The sequence below is a fragment of the Balaenoptera borealis genome, assembly GCF_965194805.1.
Source record: "Balaenoptera borealis genome assembly, chromosome: 20".
Taxonomy (NCBI): Eukaryota; Metazoa; Chordata; class Mammalia; order Artiodactyla; family Balaenopteridae; genus Balaenoptera; species Balaenoptera borealis.
Genome location: NC_138879.1, coordinates 23,452,815 through 23,466,768, shown reverse-complemented (window position 1 = coordinate 23,466,768; position 13,954 = coordinate 23,452,815). Strand labels below are relative to the sequence as shown.

General features: G+C 38.0%; 1 protein-coding gene across 7 annotated transcripts in view; it reads right to left on the bottom strand.

Moving 5' to 3' along the window:
- The window catches only part of SPAG9 (sperm associated antigen 9), a 152,320-nt gene that overhangs the window by 5,368 nt on the left and 132,998 nt on the right, over nt 1-13,954 (bottom strand). For 4 of the 7 annotated variants that reach the window (XM_082372551.1, XM_082372553.1, XM_082372555.1 and 1 more), the window contains 8 exons: nt 12,981-13,061; nt 12,212-12,279; nt 10,134-10,282; nt 8,959-9,130; nt 6,924-7,037; nt 5,589-5,627; nt 4,491-4,667; nt 601-750 (listed from right to left, as the gene is read on the bottom strand). In XM_082372551.1, coding sequence (XP_082228677.1) covers nt 601-750; nt 4,491-4,667; nt 5,589-5,627; nt 6,924-7,037; nt 8,959-9,130; nt 10,134-10,282; nt 12,212-12,279; nt 12,981-13,061 — 950 coding nt within the window. The remainder of the gene's footprint in view (nt 1-600; nt 751-4,490; nt 4,668-5,588; nt 5,628-6,923; nt 7,038-8,958; nt 9,131-10,133; nt 10,283-12,211; nt 12,280-12,980; nt 13,062-13,954) is intronic. The other 3 variants (XM_082372552.1, XM_082372554.1, XM_082372557.1) reach the window with 1 other exon arrangement.

Here is a 13,954-nt window from a genome sequence, read left to right as displayed (position 1 = left end):
TCATCTCAAGCATCATTTCTTGATTTCCTTCTTCCCCTACCCCTAGGAAAAACTGACTACTCCCCATCAGAGCATCTGTAACACTGTAATTTATTAACATGTTTCTATCTCTGTATTGTTCTATAATTTATTGGAGGGAGACTTTGTCTGATTTGTTTTTGTATCTCAAGCTCAAGGCTAACAGGTACACAGTAGATAATTATTGTTTATAAGGTGAGAAAATGAACAAATGAAATGAATTTGGCTACAAACAACACTTTATGAAGTATTTTTATTTCTCCACTTTGCAGGTGAGGAAACTGAGGTTCTGGGAGGTTGAATGATTTCCCCAAGGCCTCTGACTCCATATGCTCTTCACATATACCTCAACATACGACCAAACCCTGCTATTTTCTAATGCTCCTTCAAATAAACACACCTTGGTATAAAAAGAAAAAAAAAATCATGAAAGTAGGAAAAAAAGAAATATAAAATCATTTTCCAAGTAAAGGGTTCAAAGAAAACCTCTTAGAAATCATGTATCTGAGTTTCTTGTTTACTGTGGGTGAAAATCCACATCACGGAACAGTGGAAACGAAGCCCCCAGAACCAATGACCTACCCATTCGGAAGTCAATGTAGCCCTCTCCTCCACTGATGACAAGCATAGACTTCAAGGGTGTCTGGCTGCCAGGCTCCTGTGCAGATGGCCCTGCTCTGTCAGCTGTTAGATCTGTGCCACTGCTGCCACTTTGTGGGCTGATGACTTGACCTATTTATACAGGAACAGAAGTGAATATTACTTATCAAGGATTGGGGTGGGAGAGACTCATTTTTTCTGAATATTTTCAGAAAGCTGAACAAGGTAAGTACATTCTAATACAGCCAAAGTACTGGGGATGTAAGAAGCCTCTGCATGATCAGAAAGCATCGATAAAGGTCATGAAAGCCCAATTTGAAATCCAAGTAAAGCTATTTTGTACCAAAACAGAAATTGGTCCAGAATCCAGTATGAAATCTGTATATGGCTCAGCTGGTCTTAGCTGCCTGCTTCAGACTATTATAATCTACATTGTTTTATCTGAGGGGTAGTGGAAAGATCTCTCCCCTGGAAGGGTACATGTGTGTTTATGTAAGAGACTGAGAAAAGTCTTCAACTTAAGCCTTATGAATTTGGATATTCATAATTAATATTTGAATTGATTTCAAATCCATGGTTTCCTCATATTTAAGAAAAGTACATCTTATTTTTAATTTAGACTATGCAAATAAAATTACTGGGTAATGTGTAATTTGTTCTAACATTTAAGTTCTAAGGTAGAATCTTTAAGCATGAAATGATAGAGAGAAACCTTGAAATATCATTCACACTATAACCTCTATGAGTGTGGGGTATTTTTTTCTTGCCAGGTCTGCTGTCCTTTGGTCAAACTACACAGACCATGCCTTTAGGTGATAACAGGACATAGTCCCATGATGTGAAACACTTTATAAACAATTAATTTATGTTGGACATGGATAGGACAGTTTGATTTATTTTCACAGTGCCTCATTCATGCATTATTCAATTATACTCTAGAAGAAATCAAGCTTGCTAGACATAACTTCTGTTAGCAGACTAGTTAGTTTTGCCACAGAAGCAAGAGCACAGTGGTATGATATTAAGGCCATCCTGAATGGTTTAATCCTTAGGGCCAACTGGCCAACAAACAACAATGTTGCCAATTCCATTTCCAGATTTATACCCAACAGAAAAGTCTCTCTCATATGCACAAGAAGGTCTACTGCAGTATTGTTTTTTAATAGTGGAGGGAAAACAGAGAAAAAGCCTAGAAGTTGATCTATAGGAGAATGGATAAAAGGTAGCATATTTATTCAGATATTAGAATACCACGGTTAAATGAATGAACTAGATTTTTATGCATAAATATTAACAAATCTCAAAAATGAGAAATAAGTTGCAGAATAATATATATGTAACATAAGACTTAAAAATACAAAAAATACTATATATTGTTTATAGATATGTTCCAATGTAGTAAAAATACAAAAACATGGGCAGAAGGATACATGTCAACTTCAGGATAGTGGTTATAGATGGACAGGAAAGAAGGAAGGGAAGGGGATTAGAGAAATATAAAGGAAACTCAAAGGGGACTCTATGGCATTATTATTTTTTTTTTTAATTTTTTTTTTTTTTAATTTTTTTATTTTATTTATGGCTGTGTTGGGTCTTCGTTTCTCTGCGAGGGCTTTCTCTAGTTGTGGCAGGCGGGGGCCACTCTTCATCGCGGTGCGCGGGCCTCTCACTATCACGGCCTCTCTTGTTGCGGAGCACAGGCTCCAGACACGCAGGCTCAGTAATTGTGGCTCACGGGCCCAGTTGCTCCGCGGCATGTGGGATCTTCCCAGACCAGGGCTCGAACCCGTGTCCCCTGCATTGGCAGGCAGATTCTCAACCACTGCACCACCAGGGAAGCCCCTATGGCATTATTTTTAAAAAAAAAAAAAAAAGCAAGAAAAGGAACTTCCCTGGTGGTCCAGTGGTTAAGAATCCGTCTTGCAATGCAGGGGACGCTGGTTCAATCCCTGGTCGGGGAACTAAGATCCCACATGCCGCAGGGCATGCGCCCATGTGCCACAACTACTGAGCCCGCACGCCACAACTACAGAGCCTACATGCTCTGAAGCCCCTGCACCACAAATACAGAGCCCACACACTCTGCAGCCTGCATGCCACAACTACAGAGAAGCCTGCACATTGCAACAAGAGCCCGTGAGCCACAACGGAAGATCCCATGTGCCACAACTAAGACCCAATGCAGCCAAAAAATAAATTAAAAAAAAAATCCATATCTAGAAGTTTATTCTGAGGCGATAACTATACAAAAATATACATGTACATTTCAAGAAGTTCATTACCATGTTGTTAAGAATACTGAATAATTGGTTAGGGTACCATGTGCCAACCCTATACTATATACATTTAATCATTTAATCTTTGGAACATCCTTGGGAAAAATTATAGTGGCTAATTTTATGTGTCAAATGTCTTGGCTCTGGTGCCGAGACATTTGCTCAAACTCTAGTCTAGATACTGCTGTGAAGGTATTTTTTAGAAATAATGAACATTTAAATCAGTGGACTTTGAGTAAAGCAGATTACTCTCCATAATATGTGGGTGGGCCAATCAGCTGAAGGCCTTAAGAGAAAAAGATAGGTCCCTCAAGGAAAAGGGAATTCTGCCTCCAGGCTGCCTTTACACTTCAGCTGCAAACATCAGCTCTTTCCTAGGCCTCCAGCCTGCCAGCCTTCCCTGCAGATTTCAGACTTGCCAGCCCCCATAATCACATGAACCAATTCCTTAAATTAAATCAATCTCTCTCTCCCTCCCTCCCCCTCTTTGCGCTCGCTCGCTCTCTCTCATGCACACACACACACACACACACACACACACACACGCACGCACGCGCACATACCCTATTGGTTCTGTTCCTCTGCAGAACCCTAATACACTGAGATACCACCATGTCCAACATCACACAGTTGGTGTGGCAAAGCCAGATTTGAACTCTGTCTAACTCCTAAACTTGCCTCTTACAGGGGGAAAAAAATCCAAAACATAGGTCCTGCTTACAGATGATCAGTAACATCACTTTAATATTCTCAAGGGACAGAACATTTTTCATTGGACGTCATCACTGCCACCTTTCATCTGGATGGTGCTTTATAGTTCCCAAAGCCCTTTCATTAATCTTTACAACAAATGAGGTTGGCAGAGCAGATATTAATCACATCCACTTAGGAAACAAAGAAATGAGTATCAGAGGTTAAGCAATTTGCTCAAGACAACAAGGCAAGTGGTAAAGGCCCAGACCCCCAGACTCCTGCTGTTCTTTGCCACAGCGCTAAAGGTATCAGAGCACATTTTCCATCTCTTCCTGAATATAGCCTTGATGATAGGGACTTCTTTCTAGAAATCTCCTTTATGAGGCCAAAACCATTTTCAGTATTCTGCAGTGACAAAATAATACCATTGCTTTTCAAAAGTAAAGAAGTCTCCTAAATAAAAATCAGGTTTGCTTTTGGGGTACAGGAGAGATTCCAAAACAGCTTCTATCAAGTATCTCTATAGCACTTTATTCATACCTCCGTTATAGAACATTTCATGCGTTATATTAGAATTATCTGTAATTTCAGTACTTAGTATTAGACTAGGTAGAGGAACCAAGGGACAGACAATTACAGTTGGCCCTTGAATAATGCAGGGGTTGGGGCACTGACCCTCTGCGCAGTCAAAAATCTGAGTGAAATTAATAGTCAGCCCTCCATGTTCATGGTTCCTCTGTGTCCACAATCTGCATCCAAAGATTCAACCAACCATGGATCATGTAGTACTGTAGTGTTCACTACTGAAAAAAATCTGTGTATAAGTGGATCAGTGCAGTTCAAATGCACATTGTTCAACAGTCAACCGGACATACAACTTCTCAATAGAATAATCTAACTCACCTGGGACTGCCACAAAGAATTTCACAGCATCCCTGTGCCCATGGAAGCAAAGCTGTGCATGTGCCATTGAACAATAGGGTATAAATGTCCCTGGTGTCACTTTATCACTGTTTTCATCACCATATACACGGATGACACTTCCAGGACGATTTCCTGATGCTCCTGAGGTTTTATTTGCTGCAATAGAAAACCAAACACCAAATATTTTCCCCTAGAAAACAGTAATGATGCAATAGATTACTGGTTAATCCTTATGGTATTATCTAAAAGCTACAGCCAGTTGAGATAAAACAAGGGCAGCAATGCCAACTCAAGACAAAGCTGGAAAAAAAAAGATATATAGCATGCTAGTTATTTTTAAGTTTCTCAGTAAATGGAGTAGGGGATTTTGCCAGTCTAGCAATAGCTAAGTTTACTTTTTAAACACATCTATTAATTAAAAAAAAAATCATTTTAGTTAACCAAAGAAAAGATTTCTTAGGTATGTCTGTTTTGTTTTTTAATCCTCATTTTAGAAAACTAACCGGTTATATAGCTTAAAGTAAATAGGTATATTTTTTAGCAGAATTTTTATAGTTTATCTTTTGATTTTTTTTCTCCCTTGTGGTAAGAATATCTCCCTTGAGGGGTGGTAAAAAGTTGTGTTTAAAAGGATCCATCCAGTACAATAGAGTAGCTTTTATTTACACCAGACTGATGGTTTGCTGAATTATTTTAGAATGACCAGACTCACAAAACATCCCCATTCCATGGACCAGTAAGTAAATGAAAGAAACATGATTGGTAACAGGAGTAAACAATGTAGATTAATGACAGTTTTCAGAGATGTTTCGTGTTTTTATTGGAGGGAAAACAAAGTCTGAAAGAAAGGTCAGCTGCAACAAAAGATGATAAATAGACTAAGCTGCTGAGCAGTAGTTTGGTGGCCAGGTAACAAACATTAAAAAAAACAAAAACAAAAAAACACCTGCTGCAATGCAGTGACTGCAAGTGGATGACATTTAGGAACATTCAAGAGGGTATCTAGAGACGTGAGAATGGCCTCACGGTGGCCATGAGAAGCCAGAAAGAAGAGTGTGGTTCAGGATCTGCACTTACCCCTCAGCCCCAGTAAACGTCCCTGGTGGAGGATTACGGCTAAAGTGAGAAAGGAGGAAAGGGGACATGGAGAGGTGCATGACAGGGAGGAGAAGGATTACTATGAGATGCCACTCTCAGCGTCTTCTATCTGGCAACTCAGGAGCTCAAAGCTCCTAACTCAATTAACAAAATCCAACTTGGTATAATACCAAGAAACACACAAAGTTCTTACCAAAGCCTCTAAAAGAATATCTCTGCTCGAAAAGGACAGTTTTATTTACTGTGATTTTGCTTTTCTTAATTAAAAGCAATTTAAGTGAATGAGAACTTACTGGGGAACATTTTCTAAATGCTAATATTTCTCCCTTTTCTTTAAGAAATCCTGTGCAAGTAACTATGCTAAAATGGAACTCTCGTCTATAAAGAACTGAAATGAACTCTGGGGATCCTGGAATCTCTTAAGATATAAGAAGTGATCTAAACATGTAGATTTATAAGTGGTTAGGGCTCCTTGCTTCCACTGCCAGGGGCACGGGTTCTCTGCCTGGCTGGGGAACTAAGATCCCACAAGCCTCGCGGTGTGGCCAAAAAAAAAAGAATTTAGGTTCTTTAAAGGCTCCAGATATACCACCATCCAGTCCTCCTCCTTTCCCCTGAAAATTCTGAGGTGTTTATTTATTGACTTATTTTATGGACTTATGGCACTTTTTTTCCAAATCATTCCCTGCCCATGAATTTTGCAACACAAGAACACTTATTTAATGAATGATCAATGTAATGGAACATAATATGAAAAACATACAATGCACATTTTGTTCACAAAAATAATAATGAAGCAAATATAAAAAACATACAATGTACATATTGTTCACATTCTTTTCAAATAGAGGTAGATGGCTTGTCTCCAATGTCAGGAAGGATTTGCTGACCTCCTAAGAAACTTCTCCCACAACTCTTAAGCCAAATGGAATATCCTAAACTAACTGCCACAGAGATATGGAAAACTAGGATATTAGATAGTTAGATAATGTTTCTGGATACTAGTACAATAAAGCTGAAAGAAAAAATGGACATCAACCATTATTTGAGATGAAATAGGACCATGATTCCTGAAATGAGAAAGAGTTTCTCACAATGAAAAACTTTTAACTGTAAATATTGGTCCTGATATACTTGCTAGAGTCTATACATTTCATAGAAAGAGTGAAGGAACAATAGTTAGATCTCTGCCATCAGTTTGACTTTCTGAATTACCACAGATTTGCCAATAACTAAACAATTCCTTCTACCTGAATTCCAGACAAGGCTGTTCCCCACAACTCTCCTGTGACAGTTACCTAAAAACGTACTTACTTTCTGTCAATGGGATGGAGATAATGACACCGTTTCCCGTCCCTACCCACAAACGATTGCAAGACACCATAAGAGCTGTGATCCTCACAAAAGAGAAGCCCAGTTTTCCAGTACCTGTATGATGGGAGAGGAAACATTTTATTGAGAAACTAGAGCAGATGATGTTTTAGGTTCCAAGTCCCTAAGAGTAGCTGGACTAATACAGCAGAGAGGAAATGTGACCAGAGCGAGTTGGATGTTTCCTGAAGAAGGTGCACATCAATCAAGGCGACCTCTCATTTGGCTTTATCATCTATCTGACAATTCATGGTTAATGGAAAAAGAAAACTCTAAAAGTGGCTGGCATTACATTATCATTCAGAAGGAAGATGCTGTGGGATCAGGAAATACGATACAGGATTTACTTAAGGAGCTTCAAAACCAAATCAAACAAACCAAAACACAAAACAAAACAAAAAAACCTCAACAAAAACAGTTTACTAGATTGGGGAAATTAAATGTCCTTCCATTTTATAAACTGAGAGAGTTCTTGCTTGCCTTAAATTTCTTTGCACAGGTAAGAAACAATCTTTGCTAACAAAACCTATACTCTTTCCTTGTTTATATATTTGAGTCTAAAGCAGTTTAGAAATTTTAGGATACCATATGCATGTAATTTAGGGAGAAAAAACGCACTTTTTTATTTCAAGGGAATTTTTAAACTGATCTTATTTTCAGGGATTTGAGAGGCAAAATTATTAAACAGATAATACATTTAAGACAAACAGCATCTAGTTACTCATAAGTTCTACTTGCTAGAAATGAGAGTGTGATCATAGAATCACAGTGTTAGAGGGAACCTTAAATAGTCTAAGCTAGATATCTTTAACTTATGGGCAAAGTATATTCCTGAAATTAGTTTATGTCTATGTGTACATATGGCTGATTCAAGGGAGAGGGCACATCAGGTTTACTGAGGGCAACGACTCTAAAAAAGTTAAAAACCACTGATGCAGTTCAACCTCTCTTCATAAAGAAATCATTTGTGACATCCTTAATAGTCATACAGCACTGGATTGGGATGCTAAGGATACTGCAAGGAACAAGCCAAAGACAGTCCCTGCCCTTCATGAAGATTAAGTTCTGTGGGGGAGAGAGACAGTATGTACGATACTGGTACAACCACAGTAATGATAAGCCCATGAAGAAAAAGTGTAAGAGGTCCTAAATAAAACTGGGAGATCAGGAAAGGTCTCTTCTGGATGTGACACATAAGCTATGCCCTGAAAGCCAAGTAAAAGGGACTAAGGAAAACTTCTCAGACAGAGGATACAGCACATGTGAGGGCCTTGAAATGGGAAAGAACTTGTTGAGTTTAGGTCAGTGTGGGCAGAACAGAGTGAGCAAGGAGAGTGGTCCAGACCATTTAAGTTCTTCTGATAATGTCACAAAATGTCATCTCACCTAAAGACAAGAATATTCTGAGAGTGGCTGGCATTACATAAGTGGAGGTATGTCACAGTGATATCTGCACACTGGTTACTATCCAGAAAACTGACTGGAGTGGAGATAGGAAGACCAGCTAAGAGGCTCATAGTCGTCTGGGGAGGAAAGAATGGTGACCTGGCCTGTGGGAATAGTGGTAGATGTAAAGATGTAACTAATTTAAGGGAATTCCCTGGTGGTCCAGTGGTTAGGACTCGGCAGTTTCATTGCCAGGGCCTGGGTTCAATGTCTGGTTGGGGAACTAAGATCCCGAAAGCTGCATGGCGTGGCCAAAACAAAACAAAAGACGTAACTGATTTAAGATATTCTGGGGGAAGACTTGACAGTTCCTGCTGATGGATTAGATGTGGGGAACAAGAGAGGAGTCAAAAATGATCCCAAGTTTCTGTCAAGAACCACAGGGTAGATGGAGCATTTGCCTGACACTTTCAGTGATAAGAGCTCACTATTCCTGAGGCAACTTACTCATTGGTTCAACCCAGCATTTGAGACTATTTAAAAATAAACCATTTTCTTTGACTGACAAAGATAAAATGCTTTAGAAGCTTACCTAGCATTTTGCTTACATAAGGCTCAATGTCCACATCCTGCAGATGTTGATAAGTGTGTGCATGATAGAGACGGAGTGTGGAATCCAAACGAATGGAGACCCACACGCCATCACCCACCCAGGCAAGCTGCCGCACTTGGCTCTCCTTCCTGGGGTGTGCATCAAATGATTTCTAGAAAAGATTGTTCAATCACAATGTTAATTATTATGTAGGAGTTCGTGTTTAAAAACTGTGCGAATTTGCACAATAATTTGGCAGACTATATATTAAAAGAGGAGCCTAAATATTGTTTACTCTTATATACACAATTGCTATTATCCTAGACTGCAAAACAAAATGAAGAAGAACTAAAGGATGCTGGATTTCAGCACGGTGTAGGATATCAACTTATGAAAGTAATGCTGACACATCCATTCTATGTAACAGCATTCAACAAAAAGACTGAATTTAACCTCGGGATTTTGTATTGTTACAGAGCAATACACGAAATAAGATCCTGTTTATAATTAAACAAAAAGGAACCTACAATGCTGCTTGTGTGTATAGATATCCGCATGTAAGGAATACATCTAAAAAATAAACGCCAAATGGAACTTCTAGGGTTGGGAACAGGATTTGGGACAGAACTGGGAAAGAATTTTCATCTTAAAAATTTCCTACTGTTTTTCTTTTCTTAAACAATTAGAATAAATTTATATATTGTGGCAAAACTTTAAGAAAACAATGTTAATGCTAAGAGGTTTTTGTTTTTACAACAAATTCCCACTGCAATATTATTCCTCAGTCTGTGACACATATATGGATTTGCCTGGATACACACTGAGTAGTGGGGGAGACTTGAGAGCCCTGCTCCCAGACCACCTCTACATAACTAAACATTTCAAGAACCATGTATTCAAATAATACATGTATGCATCTACGGATACTCAGACACACATTTAGTCATTCATGTGTGAATCCTCCTTCCTTTTTAAAAAACCACTTCCCCTACTCATAGTCAAAAGCAGAAGGAGAAGTAAAGTAACACAGAAAGCTGAAAACTCATCCAAAATATCACCGGAGCACCCCAAAACACGCAGATTCAGATAACAATTTCTAAAGAAGAAAATAATTAAGTCTTAGGGTCTTCAGGTAATACAAATTCAATAAGTACAGAAAACATGGGTTAACTTGCCTCTATTTTCATGGCCTTTGGCTGAACCACATAAATTTTGTTCCTATAGCCACACCAAACTTTGTCATGTACCACAGTCATGCATCGGATGGAATGGTGAGGTCGTCCAAGATCTAACAAGTGATAGTTTGACAAATCCCACTGCCCGTCTTTAAAATAAGAAACAGATGATTAGTTTATGCACACTGCCTTTTACTCAATTTTAATTCAAGAAACATTCTATTTGGGTGTGTAATTAAATTTATTGATGAAGCATCCCCCGGATACCATGTATTCAGTGTATATTTACAGAGATTGAGTTCTTTTGTTCTATAAACTGCAAAGTTGGAAGAGACCTCAAAGGTCATGTGGTTCAACCTGTCACCCAGTACCTGGATCCTCATGCTCTCAACAGCAGTGATGTGATAAATCAGTTATAAGTTACCTGTTTTATAATAATATTTTAAGAATTAGAATGGATTTAAGGTTATTTTGGGGATAATACTGCTCTCGCTCACTTGCATTTTGATGTATCTTCTTGGGTAGAAGTCAAGGGCAATGCATTGCTAACACTTTAGGAATTATGTATACTATAATTTTAGTGATGAAAGAAATACATACAAATGAGAACCAACCACTGTAAGCTTGCTTTGCTTGAACAATTTCAGTGAAAGAAAACATACTACCTCACAAAGCAGCTGTTCCATTTTAAGAAAGCTATAATTGTCTTAAAAATATTCCCCATACCTAGCTAAAGTCTGCCTGCCTTCTTGTATGTAACCACTCATTAATCTATAGCTTTGCCTAATGGAAACACAGAATAAATCCAGTCCCACTTCATTGCTACTGCCCTGTCTTCTCCTTTCAAAACCAAGCACACCACAGTTTATGGAACCTTCATCCTAACTCCGCTTTGTCCAGATCCATTTAATGTTGATCTACTAGAGTAGAGCAGGATTATCACCAGCCCTCCTCTGGACTCTAATTTCTATGAGGCTTAGGATGTTAACTCGTATTGAGTTTGATATCACTCTTCAGACATATCTCCTCCATCTACTCTTCTGAACCCAAATGTAGGACTTTACATGTATCCTTAGTAAATGTGTTTTGTTTATCTTGTTCAATATAATTTTGGATTCAGTTTACCAAAATATTTATTATTCCATTTTTTCTAGGTTCTTCTACTCACTAGTTGAGTGACCATGAACAAGTGACTAAAATACTCTGTGCCTCAGTTTCCTCATCTATAAAGTGAGGATGACAATAGAATTTTCTTCATAAGTTGCTGTGAGGATTAAACTCAGATAAAGTCTATAAAGGGCCTGAACAAGGTAAAACAGAGGCCTCTCTTTTTGTTATGGAGTCATTCACCAGCAATCTCTAGCACCTGCGTATCATCTACCTCACATTTCTTGAGGCCCCAAAGGACATGAGACTTTGGGAAAAGCCTTGTGAAAATCTGAATTTAGTGGATCTACGTTTTTATAATATTTCCCTGATCTACCATTCTAGTAGGTAGGAAATGAAATATCACTTTTGTTTGGTACATGTACCAAGGAGTTACATGCTCAATTCCCTTAATTTAATTCACTCAAGGCAGTTTTCTGACACCACCACCCTTCTGTGTGCAGATGGTAGAAACACTGGTTTAAAGGGGAAGAATATAAAGAACGTAACATGAAAATGATTAAACCTTACCCAACTAAAAATTCTTTTTAAAAACATTCCGAATATAAGTGGTTGCAAATTATTTTAAAAATATTGGGCAAAAGAAAACATATCCTCTCACTAAATTTCTCCTAACTGAATACGTGTTTGAGTGAAAAATAAATACCTCCATTGCACATTATATAAGAGGACCATGAGGACTATTTGCTCATTATGGTAAACAGGTTTTCACTGAGGTATACTATTAACGTATGTCTGCAGGCAAGAACTCACATATTCACTGATGTCATACACGGTTAGTATTCAGTTTAAACCTTTATTCTTTCTCCTATTAAGTATCATTTCTTTAAAACATAAGAAGCCAATCTGCTTGAAAATGCTCTTGCAAAGCAACAAATTAGCACACATGTTATATATTCATAACAACTCACCAACTCCTCTGTGAAAGATTGCAAGGGTACCATCAGCCAGGGCCACTAACACAATTCCTTTCACATGTCTGCAAACAGGAATGGGGATTTTAGAACTCTCCATTTGGGAATACGGAAGACACTGCATGCTACTGAGCTAGTTCAGAGTTTCTCAGAAGGCCAATCTGTGATGTATTAGGAGCTTACACGAGAACCTAAATGAACATCATTCTTTTCTTCACTGAGAAAGTCTTGCTATGAAAATGTCAGCTCAACTAAATAAAAAGCATGTGTGGTGACTGAGTTGTTTCACTTTCTAGCCCAAGTTCCTCCTCTCATCACAGACTACCAACAAAAGGTCCACAGACCAGAGACACACACCCCAAGTAGAACTAACAGAGTCAGCTCTGTGGACCTAACAGACAAACTGACTTTTGATAGTCAACATACAGAAGAGGACTAGTAAATCAATGCCCCAATCAACATATTCACAAAGTATAAAGAATACTCTAAAACAAATATAAATTAATGGGGTTTAATTGGTTTTCTCCCCCAAAGTACTAAAGAACTCTCAGTATGGTGAGGAATCAACCTGGCAAGTTTTCTCTTATACTTAAAGTTCTCCGGTTTACTTCCTAGTTAGAGTTTCAATCTCACTCATAAAGAGGGTTACAAAAAAATATGGATACTGATTTAGTCATGAAGCACATGTTAACTTTAATAGTCTTAGAATCTAGTTTATACCAAAATACATATTTTTGAATGGAAGAATTTCTAAAATAAAACTTACACAATACTGAGAATCGAATCTTTAAGTTTAATAGAATGGAGACATTTCCTCCACTGGGCTACAGATGAATGGACATACAAACTGCAAGAACAAAATCAAGACTGGTAAGGCATAGGGAACATCAAGTAGTTGTTTATATCTAAAAATGAACACAAAGTTCTTTCAGAAGGAAAGAAGAGTAACATAAAAATTTTAGGAAAAAACAACAATGAGAGTAAGGGTAGGCCTAAAGCAGAGAAATAAGCTGCTTAAGCAAACAGAAACATACAAAGAATGAAAAGCCAGAACTAACGCATGGTTAGTTAGTTTCAGGTTACCCCATACTTCAGAATCCTTGGCTATAAACCTTTTAAAAAAAATAATCTTACTTTTCTACTATACTGAGCTTTCTGATGACAGAGTGGTTTATATCAGGGAGTGGAAAACTAAGGCTCATAAGCCAAATCTAGCCATCTACCTGTCTTAGTACAGTATGCAAACTAAAAATGGTCTTTACATTTTTTAATGGTTGGAAGAAAATCAAAAGGAGAGTATTTCATGACATATGAGACATATGAAATTCAGTGTTCATAAGTTTTATTATAATTGGAACATAGCCACACCAGTTCACTTCAATGCAGTGGCTGCTTTTGCACCGCAACAGCATAGTTGAGAAGTTGCTACAAAGATCATATGGCCACAAAACCTAACATATTTCTTATGTGACCCTTCATAGAAAAAGTGTGCCAAACCTTCATTTTGTAGTATGAGACCTTTATGGAAAAGATGTACTAGTGATCCTGTTTAACCTTAGGAAAAGCACAAGTTTGTAAGACTCCCCACACTACTACAAAGTCCTATAATGTTTGTTATCATCTCCTAAGCTTTCAGACTCTGATTTGTCCTGGTTTTCCTAGAAGTTATGTTTACAGTTGGGCCCTCCTGAAGCCAAAGAGATTGTTTAATCCTTGATATTCCCTGAACACACTCTAGCT